Source organism: Ranitomeya imitator, chromosome 2, assembly GCF_032444005.1.
Source record: "Ranitomeya imitator isolate aRanImi1 chromosome 2, aRanImi1.pri, whole genome shotgun sequence".
NCBI lineage: Eukaryota > Metazoa > Chordata > Amphibia > Anura > Dendrobatidae > Ranitomeya > Ranitomeya imitator.
The window spans coordinates 191,278,758-191,302,714 of NC_091283.1; the positions used below are offsets into that span (position 1 = coordinate 191,278,758).

Here is a 23,957-nt window from a genome sequence, read left to right on the forward strand (position 1 = left end):
TTCAGGTGTACAACTCAGTGGGTGCCCTCAGCAAGTCTACATTTGAAAAACTGTTCTTATGGATGGTCACACGTATCAACCAACAGTTGGACACCAAGCAGCCCAGACAATTCTTCATAGGTGTGCTGGATATTGCTGGATTTGAAATATTTGATGTAAGCAGCTAATCTAGTTTTACAAGTCCCCTTAGTCAACCACCTGGTATCTTCTCATCCGCTTTCTATCAATTTCAGTACAACAGTTTGGAGCAGCTCTGTATTAACTTCACCAATGAGAAGCTGCAGCAGTTCTTCAACCACCACATGTTCGTCCTGGAACAGGAGGAATACAAGAAAGAAGGTATCGACTGGGAGTTCATTGACTTTGGTATGGACTTGGCTGCCTGCATTGAGCTAATTGAGAAGGTAAATTTGTTTTAGATGAGTCTATTGAAAATATCTATATGCTTCTGTGGAACTCAAAAACTTTTTTTTATTATTTGCTTTTAAGCCCATGGGTATTTTCTCCATCCTTGAAGAGGAGTGCATGTTCCCCAAGGCCACTGACACATCCTTCAAGAACAAGCTGTATGAACAGCATCTTGGCAAGTGTAAGAACTTTGAGAAGCCCAAGCCAACCAAAGGAAAGGCTGAAGCTCATTTCTCTCTGGTGCATTATGCTGGTACTGTGGATTACAACATCTCTGGTTGGCTCGATAAGAATAAGGATCCATTGAACGAGTCTGTTATCCAGCTCTACCAGAAGTCTTCTGTCAAACTGTTGGCCTTCTTGTATTCCAACTACAACAGTTCTGAATGTAAGTTGTGTGTCTTTCTCCTTGATATTTTACAAGTTGAAAAGGTTGAAGTAGTATTAAAACCTGACATTTTTATCGTAGCTGATGCTGGCGGTAGTAGTAAAGGAGGAAAGAAGAAGAAGGGATCCTCTTTCCAGACTGTGTCTGCTCTTTTCAGGGTTAGTATTCATATGCATACAATTGGTAAATAATCCCAAATAATTTATAAGGTTTATTAAATGCACATGATAATAGTAGTGAAATTCATTTAAAATAGCATTCATTTAACATTCATTTAACATAATAGGTGCCAGATTATTAAATAGTCTAAATTGTTGACACTGAAAGATCATTTACATTGGCCAAATGTAGCCGTTAAAAGACTGCCAGTTTAACAGCCTGTTTAGAAAGGCAAACCACATATACCATAAATATAAAATGTTAACATAGAATAATCAATTTTTATTCATATTATCCAGATTTTGTTTTATCAATCACCTAATTAAATCTGCTCACTTTTTTCTAGCCTTATAAACTTGTAGAAAGAGGTCACATCTCTTTGTAGTTTTGCCATGGAAACATGTGCTAAAGTCAAACTGACTGTACTCCTGAATTACAGATTAAAGGCTACATATTCTTTTTATGCTGTATGTAATATATATTTTTGCTTAAGGAAAACTTGGGCAAACTCATGACCAATCTGAGAAGCACCCATCCCCACTTTGTACGTTGTCTGATTCCCAATGAGACTAAAACTCCAGGTAAATTTTGTTTGCCCTAGCACAGAAGTTTGAATATGTGTACTCTATGTTAAAGCTATTTTTCTCTACCTAGGTGTCATGGACAATCACTTGATCATCCACCAGCTAAGATGTAATGGCGTCCTGGAAGGTATCAGAATTTGCAGGAAAGGATTTCCAAGCAGAATACTTTATGCAGACTTTAAGCAGCGGTAATTACAATATATATAAATATATATATATATATATATATTTTTTTTTTCATACTTATGCTCTCTATTCTTGTAAGGCAGGGGTGCAAATTTTTTATTCTGCCAGGGGCCATTTGTATATTTCTACCATCATTCGGAGGTCACACAAAATTATCAACTTCAAAAATTGCCCTGCTATATTTGCTCAAACAATTAGTTAACTCCCCCTAATGTGATGGCTGGAACTGCTTCTATTTGGTGAGGCTGTGATGTTAGGAGGGATTGATCATGTTGCTTCTTGTAACTGCTTTTCCAGACTTGAGTCGATCTGGAGAGCAATAAACTCTTTGTCATAATAAGTTTTGTAAAGAACTTACAGCAGTAAGTTGTTCTTATACCAATGTATATTTCACTGCATGTCTCGCTAAGAGGAAAAAAGTATTACTATTCACATTACAATTATATAACACAAGAAGTGGGAGTTTTGAAGTATATACATCACATAGGAGACACAGAGACTGATGCATATACATCACATAAGACACACTGGGGCTGGAGCGTACACATCAAATAGGAGACACTATGGCTAAAGCTTATACATCACATAAGAGACGGTGGAGCTGAAGAATATACATTATATAGGAGACGCTGAGGCTGTAGTATATACATCACATTGGAGACGCTGGAGCTGCAACATATACATCACATAGGAGACTTAAATGACTGCTGTATATACAATAGGAAACATTGGGGCTGGAGTATGTACATCACAGAAGACAGAGGGAGGTCTGAAGTATATACTTCACATATGAGGCACAGAGACTGCTGTTTATACTTCACATAAGACACACTGGGTCTGGAGCATATATATCACATAGGAGATGTTGGGGATGCAGCATATTATATATATATATATATATATATATATATATATATAACACAGAAAACACTGGGGATGCAGCATATACATCACATGGGAGATGCTGGGGCTGCAGTATATATATCACATAGGAGACACTGGGACTGAAGCATATAAATCACATAGGAGATACTGGGGCAGCAGCATATACATCACATAAGAGACACTGGGGCTGAAGCATATATATTATATAAGAGACACTGGGGCTGAAGCATATACATCATATAGGGGATGCTAGGACCACTGTATATAGATCACTTAGAAGATGCTGTGTCAGAAGCATATACATTGCATAGGAGACGCTGGGCCTGGAGCATATATACCACATAGGTGACACTGGGGCTGGAGTATACACAATAGGAGATATTGGGGCTGGAGCATATACCTGACATAACACATTGGGGGTAGAACATGTACATCACAGAAGACACGGGTGCTGCGGCTCTCTTCATTTGTGAGATACAAGCGCATTGGGTGAAAACTCCGCCCATAAAATACATCCAGATGCTGGCAATGTCAACTGTCAGGACATAGTCCTACAATGCATGACCTGTACCCCAGTACAGTCACTGTCAGCTTCACAACAACAAAAAGGAATCAGTAGCTGCCACCCCCAATCCTTTATACAGGCCGATTGGACACTAGTTACAGGTAGCATATGGCTACAGGGGTGCGGTGTGCAGAGCAAGAGGAACAGAGCTATTAAATTTTATACATTTAATCCGGAAAGGTAGGCAGTGTTTACAAAAAATATACAACGATTATACAAAATGTGATCAAAATAATACGGTATATACAATTACATAAAATAAATGGGAATAAAGAAGGAAGTACTATACCTGATGTAGCAGAAATGGCTCTTATTTTTATGGAGAGAAGCACTCTGGTTAGAAAGATGAGACACTCTCACAGCGAACTTTGTCTTTCAGGAATGAACAAATATGACAATTTAAATCGATATAGTTGGAGACTTTATATTGATATTTATTCATTTATTTATTTGGAGCACACATATATTTTAATCTTCTGTCACCACTGGATTGGTAATGGATTTATTTGTTTACTCATATATTTCTCTATGCAGGTCACATATTGGTCTATATTGTCATATACACCAATTTTCTGAGTTATACTGTATATTGGCTTTTTTGTTGAGTAAACTCCTAAACTATTACCTCATTTTTGAGAATTTAGGAATCAACAATGACAGGCACTCAAACACTGTTTTTATTAGATCACGGTTATGTCTACATACCTCCTCTTGGTGAGCATATATGGGGGCTGGTTGTGGAATGTGCTAGGTCTTTTAGCAAATTATGAGATCCCCAACTTTCAGAATATTTTCGCCCCTGGAGGTTCCATGCAGTAGATATTGTTATCATGTTTCCTATTGCAATTTTACCTTTCTATAGAGATGAAATATGGCACCGATAGCATCATCCATCAGACCAATATTAAGTTGGAGGGGTTAGAATGGCCTTACAGTGAGGTGAATGAATGCATTCTGCTTATCCCTTGGCTACAACGCTGACAATATATCTCCATAAATATCAGATCAATGCAAACCCCAATATTCACCACTGGCTCCAAAAAGTCTGGGGACCAGTGCTTTGAACAGTGGAAGCTCTTGCTTTGGAAGTGTATTTCTCCACCTCTGAATAAACAAATCCCAAGCTTAGTGTCTGGCTCTCAGAGCAGCTCTCCTGTTGTAATTGCCTAGTCACTGTGGGAGGTCCCTACTTCAAAGGAGGTTGAAATGTCAGCTCTTTCTCACTTCCCTAATTATAATTAGGTTCTCACATCCCCAGTTATAATTAATCCCATATGTGAGGGGGATATGTCCCCTCTCTGGAGACATCTTTATGGATTTTAATTTTTCTCTACGACACATGGGCTGGGGATAACTTTCAGATTGCCAGGGGGCAGCCGCTGTGGTCCATTCTTAATGGAAGCGCAAAAGGTTTACGAGCACAGCAGTCAGCTAATCTTCACATCTACTAGAATTAATGGAAAGGCAGCCGGGGCTCTTCAGAATTTCTGGTTTGTAAGGTGTGGGAGTACACTGCATGCTCTCCAAATGGAAACAAATGTCGAAAGGCACCGAGGGAATACTGATCTAAAGATAAATCACATATGGCAAAGCCTGTGTATTATGCAGTAAGTGTCCAAGAAGTGACTACCCCTTTAAAAAAAGTCTCAGTATTTTTTTTCCCCTAAACTGTTTTAATTATATATGTAATGTGGTGAAAGTATATTACAATACTTACCAATCATCATCTTCCCAAGTTTCCAGTGCCATGCCAGTCCTTTTTTGTTCCACATGACCTGAAAACAGACAGGCCAGATCACATTGAATTTGTTTGTGAAACATAATGTCACTTTATTAGTTTAAGTCTATGGAGCCTTGGTTCTCATAGACGTACATTGGTGAAGAAATACTGCCCTAAACCGTGTGGGACATACAGCAAAGATAAACAGTGGTAACATGGGCAAAAATGGAGCTTAGCAGAATTAAAAACCAGGGCTGATGGCTGAATTATAACACACTTGCACTATGTTACATACATCCTTTGGCTGGTTTAGGGAAAAAAATATTGAGACATCTCTTTTAAGAAGTAATAAAAACAGAGCAAGTTTGCATTTAGAAGTCTTCAGAAGTGAATCACATTTCTCTCTTTTGTTAGTTACAAAATCCTGAATGCAAGTGCAATTCCTGAAGGGCAGTTTATTGACAGTAAGAAGGCAGCTGAGAAACTCTTGGATTCAATTGATATTGACCACACACAGTACAAATTTGGACACACTAAGGTATATCAACAGTACCCATTTGTCTTCTTGTTTTATTCAAGAGTCTTAGTTATAGTTATTATTATTAATTATGGTTGAAGGAAGACTTTAAGTCCATCTAGTTCAACCCATAGCCTAACCTAACAAGCCCTAACATGTTGATCCAGAGAAAGGCAAAAAAAAACCATGTGGCAAAGAGTAAGCTCCACATTGGGGGGAAAAAATTCCTCGAGACTCCACAGACGGCAATCAGACTAGTTCCCGGTCAAGGAATCTAGTATATATAACCTGTAACAGTATACTTTTCAAGAAAGGAATCCAGTCCCCTCTTAAATTTAAGTAATGAATCACTCATTACAACATCATACGGCAGAGAGTTCCATAGTCTTACTGCTCTTACAGTAAAGAATCCGCGTCTGTTGTTGTGCTTAAACCTTCTTTCCTCCAGACGTAGAGGATGCCCCCCTGTCCCTGTCTCAGGTCTATGATTAAAAAGATCATCAGAAAGGTCTTTGTCCTGTCCCCTCAAATACTTATACATTAACATAAGATCACCCTTAGTCTTCGTTTTTCCAAACTAAATAGCCCCAAGGGTAATAACCTATCTTGGTATTTTAGACCCCCCAGTCCTCTAATAACCTTGGTCGCTCTTCTCTGCACCCGCTCTAGTTCAGCTATGTCTTTCTTCTCTGGCCTGAATATTTTTCTTGTGTTTCTTTAGGTGTTTTTTAAAGCTGGTCTCCTTGGTGTACTGGAAGAGATGAGAGATGAAAAGTTGGCTCAACTAATTACTCATACTCAAGCACTTTGCAGAGGTTTCTTAATGAGAGTTGAGTTTAAGAAAATGATAGATAGAAGGTAACATTCATTTTGCTGAACAAATTTACGCACAAAAATTAAATTTACAACTTTTAAAAATATACTAATATATTACATTTCTCAAAAAGGGAAGCTCTTTTTGTCATCCAGTACAACCTCCGATCCTTCATGAATGTCAAACATTGGCCATGGATGAAGCTATACTTCAAGATTAAGCCACTTCTTAGGAGTGCCGAGTCGGAAAAAGAAATGGCAAACATAAAAGAAGATTTTGAGAAGTCAAAAGAAGCTTTGGCTAAGTCAGAGCTTAAGAGGAAAGAATTAGAAGAGAAGCTGGTTGCCCTTGTGACAGAAAAAAACGATTTGCTTCTCCAAGTACAGACGGTAGGAGCTTTAGTATATATCTTTACTCGTTTGTGACCAGTAAGAAAAATGGCTAACAATTATACCTGAAAATCTGCAGGAATCTGAGACCTTAGCTGACGCTGAGGAGAGATGTGATGGTCTCATCAAAAGCAAGATCCAACTGGAATCTAAAATTAAGGAGCTTAGTGAGAGACTTGAAGATGAGGAAGAAAGTAATGCTGAGTTGACAGCCAAAAAGAGAAAACTGGAAGATGAATGCTCTGAACTGAAGAAAGATATTGATGATTTAGAACTTACATTGGCTAAAGTAGAAAAGGAAAAGCATGCCACAGAAAACAAGGTAAAGTTAACCACTTTCAGCTGCATAACATACTGTCATGGATCCCTTCTCCGTGGTGTCACTTAATCATCACGTGCCTACTCTCACACGTGACTTGGGGTTGTGCCTGCAAGGGTTAATCTATCTCCCAACTCTCAGTCCAGCATTCAACCTCTGTCCTATGCTGTAATGGAAGCATAAATAAGCTAAATAAGGCTAAATAAGATTAAAATAGATAAATCTCCGGGTCCGGATGGCATACACCCACGAGTACTAAGAGAACTAAGTAATGTAATAGATAAACCATTATTTCTTATTTTTAGTGACTCTATAGCGACAGGGTCTGTTCCGCAGGACTGGCGCATAGCAAATGTGGTGCCAATATTCAAAAAGGGCTCTAAAAGTGAACCTGGAAATTATAGGCCAGTAAGTCTAACCTCTATTGTTGGTAAAATATTTGAAGGGTTTCTGAGGGATGTTATTCTGGATTATCTCAATGAGAATAACTGTTTAACTCCATATCAGCATGGGTTTATGAGAAATCGCTCCTGTCAAACCAATCTAATCAGTTTTTATGAAGAGGTAAGCTATAGACTGGACCACGGTGAGTCATTGGACGTGGTATATCTCGATTTTTCCAAAGCGTTTGATACCGTGCCGCACAAGAGGTTGGTACACAAAATGAGAATGCTTGGTCTGGGGGAAAATGTGTGTAAATGGGTTAGTAACTGGCTTAGTGATAGAAAGCAGAGGGTGGTTATAAATGGTATAGTCTCTAACTGGGTCGCTGTGACCAGTGGGGTACCGCAGGGGTCAGTATTGGGACCTGTTCTCTTCAACATATTCATTAATGATCTGGTAGAAGGTTTACACAGTAAAATATCGATATTTGCAGATGATACAAAACTATGTAAAGCAGTTAATACAAGAGAAGATAGTATTCTGCTACAGATGGATCTGGATAAGTTGGAAACTTGGGCTGAAAGGTGGCAGATGAGGTTTAACAATGATAAATGTAAGGTTATACACATGGGAAGAGGGAATCAATATCACCATTACACACTGAACGGGAAACCACTGGGTAAATCTGACAGGGAGAAGGACTTGGGGATCCTAGTTAATGATAAACTTACCTGGAGCAGCCAGTGCCAGGCAGCAGCTGCCAAGGCAAACAGGATCATGGGGTGCATTAAAAGAGGTCTGGATACACATGATGAGAGCATTATACTGCCTCTGTACAAATCCCTAGTTAGACCGCACATGGAGTACTGTGTCCAGTTTTGGGCACCGGTGCTCAGGAAGGATATAATGGAACTAGAGAGAGTACAAAGGAGGGCAACAAAATTAATAAAGGGGATGGGAGAACTACAATACCCAGATAGATTAGCGAAATTAGGATTATTTAGTCTAGAAAAAAGACGACTGAGGGGCGATCTAATAACCATGTATAAGTATATAAGGGGACAATACAAATATCTCGCTGAGGATCTGTTTATACCAAGGAAGGTGACGGGCACAAGGGGGCATTCTTTGCGTCTGGAGGAGAGAAGGTTTTTCCACCAACATAGAAGAGGATTCTTTACTGTTAGGGCAGTGAGAATCTGGAATTGCTTGCCTGAGGAGGTGGTGATGGCGAACTCAGTCGAGGGGTTTAAGAGAGGCCTGGATGTCTTCCTGGAGCAGAACAATATTGTATCATACAATTATTAGGTTCTGTAGAAGGACGTAGATCTGGGGATTTATTATGATGGAATATAGGCTGAACTGGATGGACAAATGTCTTTTTTTCGGCCTTACTAACTATGTTACTATGTTACACACCGACCCAGGCCAAACACCCGCTCATACACGCTGCCACCACTCATCGAATACACGGGTGATGAGTCCCAGAAATAATAATACTAATGGAAATATGTCTATCACTCATAAGGCTCACACACCTTAGGCTATGGATTCTTTTAGAACATTCAAGGTTCAACTTGTTAAAGTTTTATACTATAATAACAAAAGGTTCAATGCTTACAATAAGAAAAAGATATAAAAATATGATAATAAAAAGACATACAACTTATGCTGGTAGTTGCTTTCTGCTCCCTGAGGGTAGGACAAACGTAGATTGGATCACACCAGCTTCTCAGGCTGCCCCCATCATGTGAACACAATTCTCTGTCTGAAGCCTAAATTTATAACTTTGGTCTGGAGGTCAGGTTTCTAGACCGGCCCCTCAGGTCAATATCATAACTGCTGCCTGTTTGATTGGGCCACGGCTGTTATGGACCTGGTGGTTAGGAGCACCCAGAACGACCTGATAGATAAACTAACACAGGACAAGCTCTGGGAAGTGGGAACTCTGCTGACCGCAACCCCTAAACCTATCACACACACTAGAAATAGCCGTGGAGCGTACCTAAGTCTGCCTAGACGCCTCTTCACAGCCTAAGAGCTAACTAGCCCTAAAGATAGAAAATAAAGCCTACCTTGCCTCAGAGAAATTCCCAAAGGAAAAGGCAGCCCCCCACATATATTGACTGTGAGTAAGATGAAAGTCACAAACGCAGAAATGAAATAGGTTTCAGCAAAGGGAGGCCAGACTTACTAAACAGACTGAGGATAGGAAAGGTATCTTTGCGGTCAGCACAAAAAACTACAAAAAAAAACACGCAGAGTGTGCAAAAAGACCTCCGCACCGACTCACGGTGCGGAGGTGCCACTCTGCATCCCAGAGCTACCAGCTAGCAAGGCAAAATCATATTAGCAAGCTGGACAAGAAAACAATGAACAAATAATTCACTAGCAGGGACTTAGCTTCTGCTGGAGTAGACAGGTCACCAGAAAGATCCAGGAGCGAACTGAACCAGTACAAAAACATTGACAGCTGGCATGGAGTAACGATCTGAGTGGAGTTAAATAGAGCAGCCTGCAACAGAATAAACTAAGTCACCTGTGGAAGGAACCTCAGAAGCAGCAGCTCCACTCACAGCCACCATAGGGAGTCCATGGACAGAACTCGCCGAAGTACCATTCATGACCACAGGAGGGAGTTCGATAACATAATTCACAACACACGGCCGTGCCTACTAATGAATATATATTATTTTCCTCTGGAGACACTTGTGAGATGGTTCCCAGGAATAGATTCCCTCAGGTCGCAATTAACACCTCCCCTCCAAGCACTAGGAAGTGTCAAGTGTTCCTTTCTTCTTGGCCCTAGCCAGACCTCCTGGTGAGATATGGAGACACAATTTCTACTAGTCCCAAGGAAGTACCTATTAACACCTAGGTGCGACTTGCCTTCAGGACAGATGTTACATTATCACTAGTCACACATATAACCCTAGACATATGTCACTACACACATATAGATATATAAACACATATTTCACCACACATACTATTACAAAAATGACAGGGTGCAGACATATGGAGAGTGCTTTGGATGGGACAATGATCTAGCGAACTAGTCTCATTGCTATACGTGAAGCGGGAAAGGAAACTTTCCCTTAATATGGAGCTATTTGCATCTGCCCCATGTTTTTTTTGGCCTTCTTCTGGATCGACATGTTAGGCTATAGGTTGAACTCTATGGTCTCAAGCCTACCATCAACCTTAAAGCAGTTCTCCACTACTAGAACAACCCCTTCTTAAACTAAATGTTCTGCCATGATAAAATAATAGAGCATATACTCACCTCTCGTGTTGACGCAGTTCCAGCAGTGACGACAGTCACGGTCCCAGGGCTATGATGCGGTGGAATGACATGTAATGTGTTATGACCTGGTGGTTAGGAGCACCCGGCACGACCTGATAGTTAAACTCACACAGGACAAGCTCTGGGATGTGGGAACTCTGCTGACCGCAAGCCCTAATCCTGTCACAGCAACTAAAAATAGCCGTGGAGCGTTCCTGACTCTCCCTAGACGCCTCTTCACAGCCTAAAGGTACCGTCACACTAGACGATATCGCTAGCGATCCGTGACGTTGCAGCGTCCTGGCTAGCGATATCGTTCAGTGTGACACGCAGCAGCGATCAGGCCCCTGCTGTGATGTCGCTGGTCGGGGAAGAAAGGCCAGAACTTTATTTCGTCGCTGGCTCTCCCGCTGACATTGATGAATCGGTGTGTGTGACACCGATTCAGCGATGTCTTCGCTGGTAACCAGGGTAAACATTGGGTTACTAAGCGCAGGGCCACGCTTAGTAACCCGATGTTTACCCTGGTTACCATCGTTAAAGTAAAAAAACAACCACTACATACTTACCTACCTCTGTCTGTCCTCCGGCGCTGTGCTTCTCTGCTCTGGCTGTGAGCACAGCGGCCGGAAAGCAGAGCGGTGACGTCACCGCTCTGCTTTCCGGCCGCTGTGCTCACAGCCAGAGCAGAGAAGCAGAGCGCCGAGGACAGACAGCGGTAGATAAGTATGTAGTGGTTGTTTTTTTACTTTAACGATGGTAACCAGGGTAAACATCGGGTTACTAAGCACGGCCCTGCGCTTAGTAACCCGATGTTTACCCTGGTTACCGGCATCGTTGGTCGCTGGAGAGCTGTCTGTGTGACAGCTCTCCAGCGACCAAACAGCGACGCTGCAGCGATCCGGATCGTTGTCAGTATCGCTGCAGCGTCGCTTAGTGTGACGGTACCTTAAGAGTTAGCTAGCCCTAGAGATAGAAAATAAAGCCTACCTTGCCTCAGAGAAATTCCCCAAAGGAAAAGGCAGCCCCCCACATATATTGACTGTGAGTAAAGATGAAGTCACAAACGCAGAAATGAAACAGGTTTTCAGCAAAGGGAGGCCAGACTTACTAAACAGACAGAGGATAGGAAAGGTATCTTTGCGGTCAGCACAAAAACTACAAAAGACCACGCAGAGTGTGCAAAAAGACCTCCGCACCGACTCACGGTGCGGAGGTGCCACTCTGCATCCCAGAGCTTCCAACTAGCAAGACAAAATCATGATAACCAGCTGGACAAGGAAACAAAGAACAAATAATAACTATCAGGAACTTAGCTTCTGCTGGAGAAGACAGGTCACCAGAAAGATCCAAGAGCGAACTGAACCAATGCAGGAACATTGACAGCTGGCATGGCTTAACGATCTGAGTGGAGTTAAATAGAGCAGCCAACCAAAGGATAAACCACGTCACCTGTGCAAGGAACCTCAGAAGCAGCAGCTTCACTCACAGCCACCAGAGGAAGTCCATGGACAGAACTCGCCGAAGTACCATTCACGACCACAGGAGGGAGTTCGACAACAGAATTCACAACAGTACCCCCCCCCCCTTGAGGAGGGCTCACCGAACCCTCACCAGAGCTTCCAGGCCGATCAGGATGAGCCAAATGAAAGGCATTAACTAGATCGGCAGCATGAACATCAGAGGCAAACACCCAGGAATTATCTTCCTGACCATAGCCCTTCCACTTGACCAGGTACTGGAGTTTCCGTCTCGAAACACGAGAATCCAAAATCTTCTCCACCACATACTCCAACTCCCCCTCAACCAACATCGGGGCAGGAGGATCCGTCGCGAAACACAAGAATAATAATAAAATAATCTTTATTTTTATATAGCGCTAACATATTCCGCAGCGCTTTACAGTTTGCACACATTATCATCACTGTCCCCGATTGGGCTCACAATCTAAAATTCCTATCAGTATGTCTTTGGAATGTGGGAGGAAACCGGAGTGCCCGGAGGAAACCCACGCAAACACGGAGAGAACATACAAACTCTTTGCAGATGTTGTCCTGGGTGGGATTAGAAACCAGGACCCCAGCGCTGCAAGGCTGCTGTGCTAACCACTGCGCCACCGTGCTGCCCAAAGAATCCAAAAATCTTCTCCACCACATACTCCAACTCCCCCTCGACCAACACCGGGGCAGGAGGATCAATGGAGGGAACCATAGGCACCACGTATCTCAGCAACAACGACCTATGGAACACATTATGGATGGCAAAAGAAGCTGGAAGGTCCAAACGAAATGACACAGGATTAAGAACTTCAGAAATCTTATATGGCCCAATGAAACGAGGCTAAATCTTAGGAGAGGAAACCTTCATAGGAACATGACGAGATGACAACCAAACCAAATCCCCAACACGAAGTCAGGGACCAACACAGCGCCGGCGGTTAGCGAAACGTTGAGCTTTCTCCTGGGACAATGTCAAATTGTCCACCACATGAGTCCAAATCTGCTGCAACCTGTCCACCACCGTATCCACACCAGGACAGTCCGAAGGCTCAACCTGCCCTGAAGAGAAACGAGGATGGAAACCAGAATTACAGAAAAAAGGAAAAACTAAAGTAGCCGAGCTGGCCCGATTATTAAGGGCGAACTCAGCCAAAGGCAAGAAGGACACCCAATCATCCTGATCAGCAGAAACGAAGCATCTCAGATATGTTTCCAAAGTCTGATTAGTCCGTTCGGTTTGGCCATTAGTCTGGGGATAGAAAGCCGAAGAAAAAGACAAATCAATGCCCATCTTAGCACAAAAGGACCGCCAAAACCTCGAAACAAACTGGGAACTTCTGTCCGAGACGATGTTCTCTGGAATGCCATGCAAACGAACCACATGCTGGAAAAACAATGGCACCAAATCAGAGGAGGAAGGCAATTTAGACAAGGGTACCAAATGGACCATCTTAGAGTAGCGATCACAAACCACCCAAATGACCGACATCTGTTATGAAAGGTAATTCAGTACCACAATGGACATAGAGGTCAGCGCACATACAGTGACCTGGCAATAACCCAAAAAACAAGAACGAGCTCTGAGACGTGGGAACTCTGTTGACCGCAATCCCTAATCCTCTCCAACACACTAAAGGCAGCCGTGGATTGCGCCTAACGCTCCCTATGCAACTCGGCACGGCCTGAGAAACTAGCTAGCCTGAAGATAGAAAATAAGCCTACCTTGTCTCAGAGAAATACCCCAAAGGAAAAGGCAGCCCCCACATATAATGACTGTGAGTTAAGATGAAAAGACAAACGTAGAGATTAAATAGATTTAGCAAAGTGAGGCCCAACTTTCTGAACAGAGCGAGGATAGGAAAGGTAACTTTGCGGTCAACACAAAACCCTTCAAAAACCACGCAAAGGGGGCAAAAAGACCCTCCGTACTGAACTAACGGCACGGAGGTACACCCTCTGCGTCCCAGAGCTTCCAGCAAGCAGAAAAAAACAAATTGACAAGCTGGACAGAAAAAACAGCAAACAAATAGAAAAGAGGAACTTAGCTATGCAGAGCAGCAGGCCACAGGAACGATCCAGGAGGAAACAGGTCCAATACTAGAACATTGACTGGAGGCCAGGATCAAAGCACTAGGTGGAGTTAAATAGAGCAGCACCTAACGACTTCACCACATCACCTGAGGAAGGAAACTCAGAAGCCGCAGTACCACTTTCCTCCACCAACAGAAGCTCACAGAGAGAACCAGCCGAAGTACCACTTGTGACCACAGGAGGGAGCTCTGCCACAGAATTCACAACAGTACCCTCTCCTTGAGGAGGGGTCACCGAACCCTCACCAGAGTTCCCAGGACGACCAGGATGAGCCATATGAAAGGCACGAACAAGATCGGGAGCATGGACATTAGAGGCAAAGACCCAGGAATTATCTTCCTGAGCATAACCCTTCCACTTAACCAGATACTGGAGTTTCCGCCTTGAAACACGAGAATCCAAAATCTTCTCCACAATATACTCCAACTCCCCCTCCACCAAAACCGGGGCAGGAGGATCAACAGATGGAACCACAGGTGCCACGTATCTCCGCAACAATGACCTATGGAATACGTTATGTATGGAAAAAGAATCTGGAAGGGTCAGACGAAAAGACACAGGATTAAGAACCTCAGAAATCCTATATGGACCAATAAAACGAGGTTTAAACTTAGAAGAGGAAACCTTCATAGGAATATGACGAGAAGATAACCAAACCAAGTCCCCAACCCGAAGTCGGGGACCCACACAGCGTCTGCGATTAGCGAAACGTTGAGCTTTCTCCTGGGACAAAGTCAAATTGTCCACTACATGAGTCCAAATCTGCTGCAACCTGTCCACCACAGTATCCACACCAGGACAGTCCGAAGACTCAACCTGCCCTGAAGAGAAACGAGGATGGAACCCAGAGTTGCAGAAAAATGGTGAAACCAAGGTAGCCGAGCTGGCCCGATTATTAACCCCTTCCCGACCTTTGACGCCACGTAGGCGTCATGAAAGTCGGTGCCATTCCGACCCATGACGCCTATGCGGCGTCATGGAAAGATCGCGTCCCTGCAGATCGGGTGAAAGGGTTAACTCCCATTTCACCCGATCTGCAGGGACAGGGGGAGTGGTAGTTTAGCCCAGGGGGGGTGGCTTCACCCCCTCGTGGCTACGATCGCTCTGATTGGCTGTTGAAAGTGAAACTGCCAATCAGAGCGATTTGTAATATTTCACCCATTATAACGGGTGAAATATTACAATCCAGCCATGGCCGATGCTGAAATATCATCGGCCATGGCTGGAAATACTAGTGTGCCCCCACCCCACCCCTCCGATCGCCCCCCCAGCCCTCCGATCTGGCCGGTACACTGCTCCGGCTCCCCTCCATCCAGTGCTCCGCTCCCCCCCGTGCTCTTGTCCGCTCCCCCCGTGCTCCAATCACCCCCCCGTGCTCCAATCACCCCCCCTGCACTCCGATCCACCCCCCCGGTGCTCCGTTCCACCCCCCCGTGCTCCATTCCAGCCCCCCCGTGCTCCGTTCCACGCCCCCCGTGCTCCGTTCCACCCCTCCCGCACTCCGATTCCCCCCCCCCGTGCTCCGATCCCCCCCCCCGTGGTCCCCCCCCACCCCATCATACTTACCGATCCAGCCGGGGTCCCGTCCGTCTTCTCCCTGGGCGCCGCCATCTTCCAAAATGGCGGGCGCATGCGCAGTGCGCCCGCCGAATCTGCCGGCCGGCAGATTCGTTCCAAAGTGCATTTTGATCACTGAGATATAATCTATCTCAGTGATCAAAATAAAAAAAATAATAAATGACCCCCCCCCTTTGTCACCCCCATAGGTAGGGACAATAAAAAAATAAAGAAATTTTTTTTTTTCCACTAATGTTAGAATAGGGTTAGGGTTAGGGGTAGGGTTAGGGGTAGGGTTAGGGGTAGGGTTAGGGTTAGGGGTAGGGTTAGGGCTAGGGTTAGGGTTAGGGCTAGGGGTAGGGTTAGGGTTAGGGCTAGGGGTAGGGTTAGGGCTAGGGTTAGGGTTTCGGTATGTGCACACGTATTCTGGTCCTCTGCGGATTTTTCCGCTGCGGATTTGATAAATCCGCAGTGCTAAACCGCTGCGGATTTATGGCGGATTTACCGCGGTTTTTCTGCGCATTTCACTGCGGTTTTACAACTGCGATTTTCTATTTGAGCAGTTGTAAAACCGCTGCGGAATCCGCACAAAGAAGTGACATGCTGCGGAATGTAAACCGCTGCGTTTCCGTGCAGTTTTTCCGCAGCATGGGCACAGCGATTTTTGTTTCCCGTAGGTTTACATTGAACTGTAAACTCATGGGAAACTGCTGCGGATCCGCAGCGTTTTCCGCAGCGTGTGCACATACCTTTAGAATTAGGCTATGTGCACACGGTGCGGATTTGGCTGCGGATCCGCAGCAGTGTTCCATCAGGTTTACAGTACCATGTAAACATATGGAAACCAAATCCGCTGTGCCCATGGTGCAGAAAATACCACGCGGAAACGCTGCGTTGTATTTTCCGCAGCATGTCAATTCTTTGTGCGGATTCCGCAGCGTTTTACAGCTGTTCCTCAATAGGAATCCGCAGGTGAAATCCGCACAAAAAACACTGGAAATCCGCGGAAAATCCGCAGGTAAAACGCAGTGCCTTTTACCCGCGGATTTTTCAAAAATGGTGCGAAAATATCTCACACGAATCCGCAACGTGGGCACATAGCCTTAGGGTTAGGGTTGGAATTAGGGTTGTGGTTATGGTTAGGGGTGTGTTGGGGTTAGGGTTGTGGTTAGGGGTGTGTTGCGGTTAGGGTTGTGTTTAGGGTTATGGCTGCAGTTGGGATTAGGGTTAGGGGTGTGTTGGGGTTAGTGTTGGAGGTAGAATTGAGGGGTTACCACTGTTTAGGCACATCAGGGGTCTCCAAACGCAACATGGCGCCACCATTGATTCCAGCCAATCTCGTATTCAAAAAGTCAAATGGTGCTCCCTCACTTCCGAGCCCTGACGTGTGCCCAAACAGTGGTTTACCCCCACATATGGGGTACCAGCATACTCAGGACAAACTGCGCAACAATTACTGGGGTCCAATTTCTCCTGTTACCCTTGTGAATCAAAAAAAATGCTTGCTAAAACATAATTTTTGAGGAAAGAAAAATGATTTTTTATTTTCACGGCTCTGCGTTGTAAACGTCTGTGAAGCACTTGGGGGTTCAAAGTGCTCACCACATATCTAGATAAGTTCCTTGGGGGGTCTAATTTCTAAAATGGGGTCACTTGTGGTGGTTTCTACTGTTTAGGCACACCAGGGGCTCTGCAAACGCAACGTGACACCCGCAGACCATTCCATCGAAGTCTGCATTTCAAAAGTCACTACTTCCCTTCTGAGCCCCGACGTGTGCCCAAACAGTGGTTTACCCCCACTCATGGGGTATCAGCGTACTCAGGAGAAACTGGACAACAACTTTTGGGGTCCAATTTCTCCTGTAACCCTTGGGAAAATAAAAAATTCTGGGCTAAATAATTATTTTTGAGGAAAGAAAACGTATTTATTATTTTCACGGCTCTGCATTATAAACTTCTATGAAGCACTTGGGGGTTCAAAGTGCTCAACACACATCTAGATAAGTTCCTTTCGGGGTCTAGTTTCCAAAATGGGGTCACTTGTGGGGGGTTTCTACTGTTTAGGCACATCAGGGGCTCTGCAAACGCAACGTGACGCCCGCAGAGCATTCCATCAAAGTCTGCATTTCAAAACGTCACTACTTCAATTCCAAGCCCCGGCATGTGCCCAAACAGTAGTTTACCCCCACATATGGGGTATCACCATACTCAGGAGAAACTGGACAACAAATATTGGGGTCAAATTTCTCCTGTTACCCTTGGGAAAATTAAAAAATTCTGGGCTAAATAATTATTTTTGAGGAAAGAAAACGTATTTATTATTTTCACGGCTCTGCATTATAAACTTCTATGAAGCGCTTGGGGGTTCAAAGTGCTCACCACACATCTAGATAAGTTCCTTTCGGGGTCTAGTTTCCAAAATGCGGTCACTTGTGGGGGGTTTCTACTGGTAAGCCACATCAGGGGCTCTGCAAACGCAACGTGACGCCCACAGAGCATTCCATCAAAGTCTGCATTTCAAAACGTCACTACTTCACTTCCGAGCCCCGGCATGTGCCCAAACAGTGATTTACCCCCACATATGGGGTATCAGCGTACTCAGGAGAAACTGGACAACAACTTTTGGGGTCAAATTTCTCCTGTTACCCTTGGGAAAATAAAAAATTGGAGGCTAAAAGATCATTTTTGAGAAAATAATTTTTTTTTTTTTTTCATGGCTCTGCGTTATAAACTTCTGTGAAGCACTTGGGGGTTCAAAGTCCTCACCACACATCTAGATTAGTTCCTTTGGGGGTCTAGTTTCCAAAATGGTGTCATTTCTGGGGGATCTCCAATGTTTAGGCACACAGGGGCTCTCCAAACGTGACATGGTGTCCGCTAATGATTGGAGCTAATTTTCCATTTAAAAAGCCAAATGGCGTGCCATCCCTTCCGAGCCCTGCCGTGCGCCCAAACAGTGGTTTACCCCCACATATTGGGTATTTGCGTACTCAGGACAAACAGGACAACAATATTTGGGGTCCAATTTCTCCTATTATCCTTGGCAAAATAGGAAATTCCAGGCTAAAAAATCATTTTTGAGGAAAGAAAAATTATTTTTTATTTTCATGGCTCTGCGTTATAAACTTCTGTGAAGCACCTGGGGGTTTAAAGTGCTCAATATGCATCTAGATAAGTTCCTTGGGGGGTCTAGTTTCCAAAATGGGGTCACTTGTGGGGGAGCTCCAATGTTTAGGCACACAGGGGCTCTCCAAACGCGACATGGTGTCCGCTAACAATTGGAGCTAATTTTCCATTCAAAAAGTCAAATGGCGCGCCTTCCCTTCCGAGCCCTGCCGAGTGCCCAAACAGTGGTTTACCCCCACATATGAGGTATCGACGTACTCGGGAGAAATTGCCCAACAAATTTTATGATCCATTTTACCCTACTGCCCATGTGAAAATGAAAAAATTGAGGCGAAAAGAATTTTTTTGTGAAAAAAAAGTACTTTTTCATTTTTACAGATCAATTTGTGAAGCACCTGAGGGTTTAAAGTGCTCACTAGGCATCTAAATAAGTTCCTTGGGGGGTCTAGTTTCCAAAATGGGGTCACTTGTGGGGGAGCGCCAATGTTTAGGCACACAGGAGCTCTCCAAACGCGACATGGTGTCCGCTAACGATGGAAATAATTTTTCATTCAAAAAGTCAAATGGCGCTCCTTCCCTTCCGAGCCTTACCATGTGCCCAAACAGTGGTTTACCCCCACATGTGAGGTATTGGTGTACTCAGGAGAAATTGCCCAACACATTTTAGGATCCATTTTATCCTGTTGCCCATGTGAAAATGAAAAAATTGAGGCTAAAAGAATTTTTTTGTGAAAAAAAAGTACTTTTTCATTTTTACGGATTAATTTGTGAAGCACCTGGGGGTTCAAAGTGCTCACTATGCATCTAGATAAGTTCCTTGGGGCGTCTAGTTTCCAAAATGGGGTCACTTATGGGGGAGCTCCAATTTTTAGGCACACGGGGGCTCTCCAAACGTGACATGGTGTCCGCTAAAGAGTGGAGCCAATTTTTGATTCAAAAAGTCAAGTGGCGCTCCTTCCCTTCCAAGCCCTGCCGTGCGCCCAAACAGTGGTTTACCCCCACATATGAGGTATCAGCGTACTCAGGACAAATTGGACAACAACTTTCGTGGTTCAGTTTCTCCTTTTACCATTGGGAAAATAAAAAAATTGTTGCTAAAAGATAATTTTTGTGACTAAAAAGTTAAATGTTCATTTTTTCCTTCCATGTTGCTTCTGCTGCTGTGAAGCACCTGAAGGGTTAATAAACTTCTTGAATGTGGTTTTGAGTACCTTGAGGGGTGCAGTTTTTAGAATGGTGTCACTTTTGGGTATTTTCAGCCATATAGACCCCTCAAACTGACTTCAAATGTGAGGTGGTCCCTAAAAAAAATGGTTTTGTAAATTTCGTTGTAAAAATGACAAATCGCTGGTCAAATTTTAACCCTTATAACTTCCTAACAAAAAAAAATTTTGTTTCCAAAATTGTGCTGATGTAAAGTAAACATGTGGGAAATGTTATTTATTAACTATTTTGTGTCACATATCTCTCTGGTTTAACAGAATAAAAATTCAAAATGTGAAAATTGCGAAATTTTCAAAATTTTCGCCAAATTTCCGTTTTTATCACAAATAAACGCAGAATTTATTGACCTAAATTTACCACTAACATGAAGCCCAATATGTCACGAAAAAACAGTCTCAGAACCGCTAGGATCCGTTGAAGCGTTCCTGAGTTATTACCTCATAAAGGGACACTGGTCAGAATTGCAAAAAACGGCAAGGTCTTTAAGGTCAAAATAGGCTGGGTCATGAAGGGGTTAAGGGCGAACTCAGCCAAAGGCAAAAAGGACACCCAGTCATCCTGATCAGCAGAAACAAAGCATCTCAGATATGTTTCCAAGGTCTGATTGGTTCGTTCGGTCTGGCCATTAGTCTGAGGATGGAAAGCCGAGGAAAAAGACAAGTCAATGCCCATCCTACCACAAAAGGCTCGCCAAAACCTCGAAACAAACTGGGAACCTCTGTCAGAAACGATATTCTCTGGAATGCCATGTAAACGAACCACATGCTGGAAAAACAATGGCACCAAATCAGAGGAGGAAGGCAATTTAGACAAGGGTACCAAATGGACCATCTTAGAGAAGCGATCACAGACCACCCAAATGACTGACATCTTTTGAGAGACGGGAAGATCTGAAATAAAATCCATAGAGATATGTGTCCAAGGCCTCTTCGGGACCGGCAAGGGCAAAAGCAACCCACTGGCACGAGAACAGCAGGGCTTAGCCCGAGCACAAATCCCACAGGACTGCACAAAAGTACGCACATCCCGCGACAGAGACGGCCACCAAAAGGATCTAGCCACTAACTCTCTGGTACCAAAGATTCCAGGAAGACCAGCCAACACCGAACAATGAACCTCAGAGATAACTTTATTCGTCCACCTATCAGGGACAAACAGTTTCTCCGCTGGGCAACGATCAGGTTTATTAGCCTGAAATTTTTGCAGCACCCGCCGCAAATCAGGGGAGATGGCAGACACAATTACTCCCTCTTTGAGGATACCCGCCGGCTCAGATACACCCGGAGAGTTGGGCACAAAACTCCTAGACAGAGCATCCGCCTTCACATTTTTAGAGCCCAGAAGATACGAAATCACAAAGTCAAAACGGGCAAAAAACAGCGACCAACGAGCCTGTCTAGGATTCAACCGCTTAGCAGACTCAAGATAAGTCAAGTTCTTATGATCAGTCAATACCACCACGCGATGCTTAGCTCCTTCAAGCCAATGACGCCACTCCTCGAATGCCCACTTCATGGCCAGCAACTCTCGGTTGCCCACATCATAATTTCGCTCAGCAGGCGAAAACTTCCTGGAAAAAAAAGCACATGGTTTCATCACTGAGCAATCAGAACCTCTCTGCGACAAAACAGCCCCTGCTCCAATCTCAGAAGCATCAACCTCGACTGGAACGGAAGAGAAACATCTGGTTGACACAACACAGGGGCAGAAGAAAAACGACGCTTCAACTCCTGAAAAGCTTCCACAGCAGCAGAAGACCAATTAACCAAATCAGCACCCTTCTTGGTCAAATCGGTCAATGGTTTGGCAATACTAGAAAAATTGCAGATGAAGCGACGATAAAAATTAGCAAAGCCCAGGAACTTTTGCAGACTTTTCAGAGATGTCGGCTGAGTCCAATCATGGATGGCTTGGACCTTAACAGGATCCATCTCGATAGTAGAAGGGGAAAAGATGAACCCCAAAAATGAAACCTTCTGCACACCAAAGAGACACTTTGATCCCTTCACAAACAAAGAATTAGCACGCAGGACCTGAAAAACTGTTCTGACCTGCTTCACATGAGACTCCCAATCATCCGAAAAGATCAAAATGTCATCCAAGTACACAATCAGGAATTTATCCAGGTACTCTCGGAAGATGTCATGCATAAAGGACTGAAACACTGATGGAGCATTGGCAAGTCCGAATGGCATCACTAGATACTCAAAATGACCCTCGGGCGTATTAAATGCAGTTTTCCATTCATCTCCTCGCCTGATTCGCACCAGATTATATGCACCACGAAGATCTATCTTGGTGAACCAACTAGCCCCCTTAATCCGAGCAAACAAATCAGACAACAATGGCAAGGGGTACTGAAATTTAACCGTGATCTTATTTAGAAGGCGGTAATCTATACAAGGTCTCAGCGAACCATCCTTCTTGGCTACAAAAAAGAACCCTGCTCCTAATGGTGACGACGACGGGCGAATATGCCCCCTCTCCAGGGATTCCTTCACATAACTGCGCATAGCGGCATGCTCAGGCACGGATAAATTAAACAGTCGACCTTTTGGGAATTTACTACCAGGAATCAAATTGATAGCACAATCACAATCCCTATGCGGAGGTAGGGCATCGGACTTGGGCTCATCAAATACATCCCAGTAATCAGACAAGAACTCTGGAAACTCAGAAGGGGTGGATGACAAAATTGACAGAAATGGAACATCACCATGTACCCCCTGACAACCCCAGCTGGACACCGACATGGATTTCCAATCTAATACTGGATTATGGGCTTGTAGCCATGGCAACCCCAACACGACCACATCATGCAGATTATGCAACACCAGAAAGCGAATAACCTCCTGATGTGCAGGAGCCATGCACATGGTCAGCTGGGTCCAGTATTGAGGCTTATTCTTGGCCAAAGGCGTGGCATCAATTCCTCTCAATGGAATAGGACACTGCAAGGGCTCTAAGAGAAACCCACAACGCTTAGCATACTCCAAGTCCATCAAATTCAGGGCAGCGCCTGAATCCACAAATGCCATGACAGAATACGATGACAAAGAACAGATCAAGGTAACGGACAGAAGAAATTTTGACTGTACCGTACCAATGGTGGCAGACCTAGCGAACCGCTTAGTGCGCTTAGGACAATCAGAAATAGCATGAGTGGAATCACCACAGTAGAAACACAGCCCATTCAGACGTCTGTGTTCTTGCCGTTCAACTCTGGTCAAAGTCCTATCGCACTGCATAGGCTCCGGTTTAAGCTCAGGTAATACCGCCAAATGGTGCACAGATTTACGCTCACGCAAGCGTCGACCGATCTGAATGGCCAAGGACATAGACTCATTCAAACCAGCAGGCATAGGAAATCCCACCATGACATCCTTAAGGGCTTCAGAGAGACCCTTTCTGAACATAGCTGCCAGCGCAGATTCATTCCATTGAGTGAGCACGGACCACTTTCTAAATTACTGACAATATACCTCTATCTCATCCTGACCCTGACAAAGAGCCAGCAAATTTTTCTCTGCCTGATCCACTGAATTAGGTTCATCGTACAGCAATCCGAGCGCCAGGATTAGGTGGAGTTAAGTAGAGAAGCACCTAACGACCTCACCAGATCACCTGAGGGAGGAAACTCAGAAGCCGCAGTACCACTTCCCTCCACCAACAGAAGCTCACAGAGAGAATCAGCCGAAGTACCACTTGTGACCACAGGAGGGAGCTCTGCCACAGAATTCACAACAGCCTACCTTGCCTCAGAGAAATACCCCAAAGGAAAAGGCAGCCCCCACATATAATGACTGTGAGTTAAGATGAAAAGACAAACGTAGAGATGAAATAGATTTAGCAAAGT

General features: G+C 44.1%; 1 protein-coding gene across 1 annotated transcript in view; it reads left to right on the top strand.

The window, feature by feature from the left end:
• LOC138662597 (myosin-4-like) overlaps positions 1–23,957 on the top strand; it is a 145,786-nt gene that overhangs the window by 25,850 nt on the left and 95,979 nt on the right. The window contains exons 12-21 of the mRNA XM_069748410.1: positions 6–155; positions 234–404; positions 490–796; positions 878–954; positions 1,449–1,536; positions 1,610–1,727; positions 5,310–5,433; positions 6,134–6,270; positions 6,360–6,615; positions 6,695–6,937. Coding sequence (XP_069604511.1) covers positions 6–155; positions 234–404; positions 490–796; positions 878–954; positions 1,449–1,536; positions 1,610–1,727; positions 5,310–5,433; positions 6,134–6,270; positions 6,360–6,615; positions 6,695–6,937 — 1,671 coding nt within the window. The remainder of the gene's footprint in view (positions 1–5; positions 156–233; positions 405–489; positions 797–877; positions 955–1,448; positions 1,537–1,609; positions 1,728–5,309; positions 5,434–6,133; positions 6,271–6,359; positions 6,616–6,694; positions 6,938–23,957) is intronic.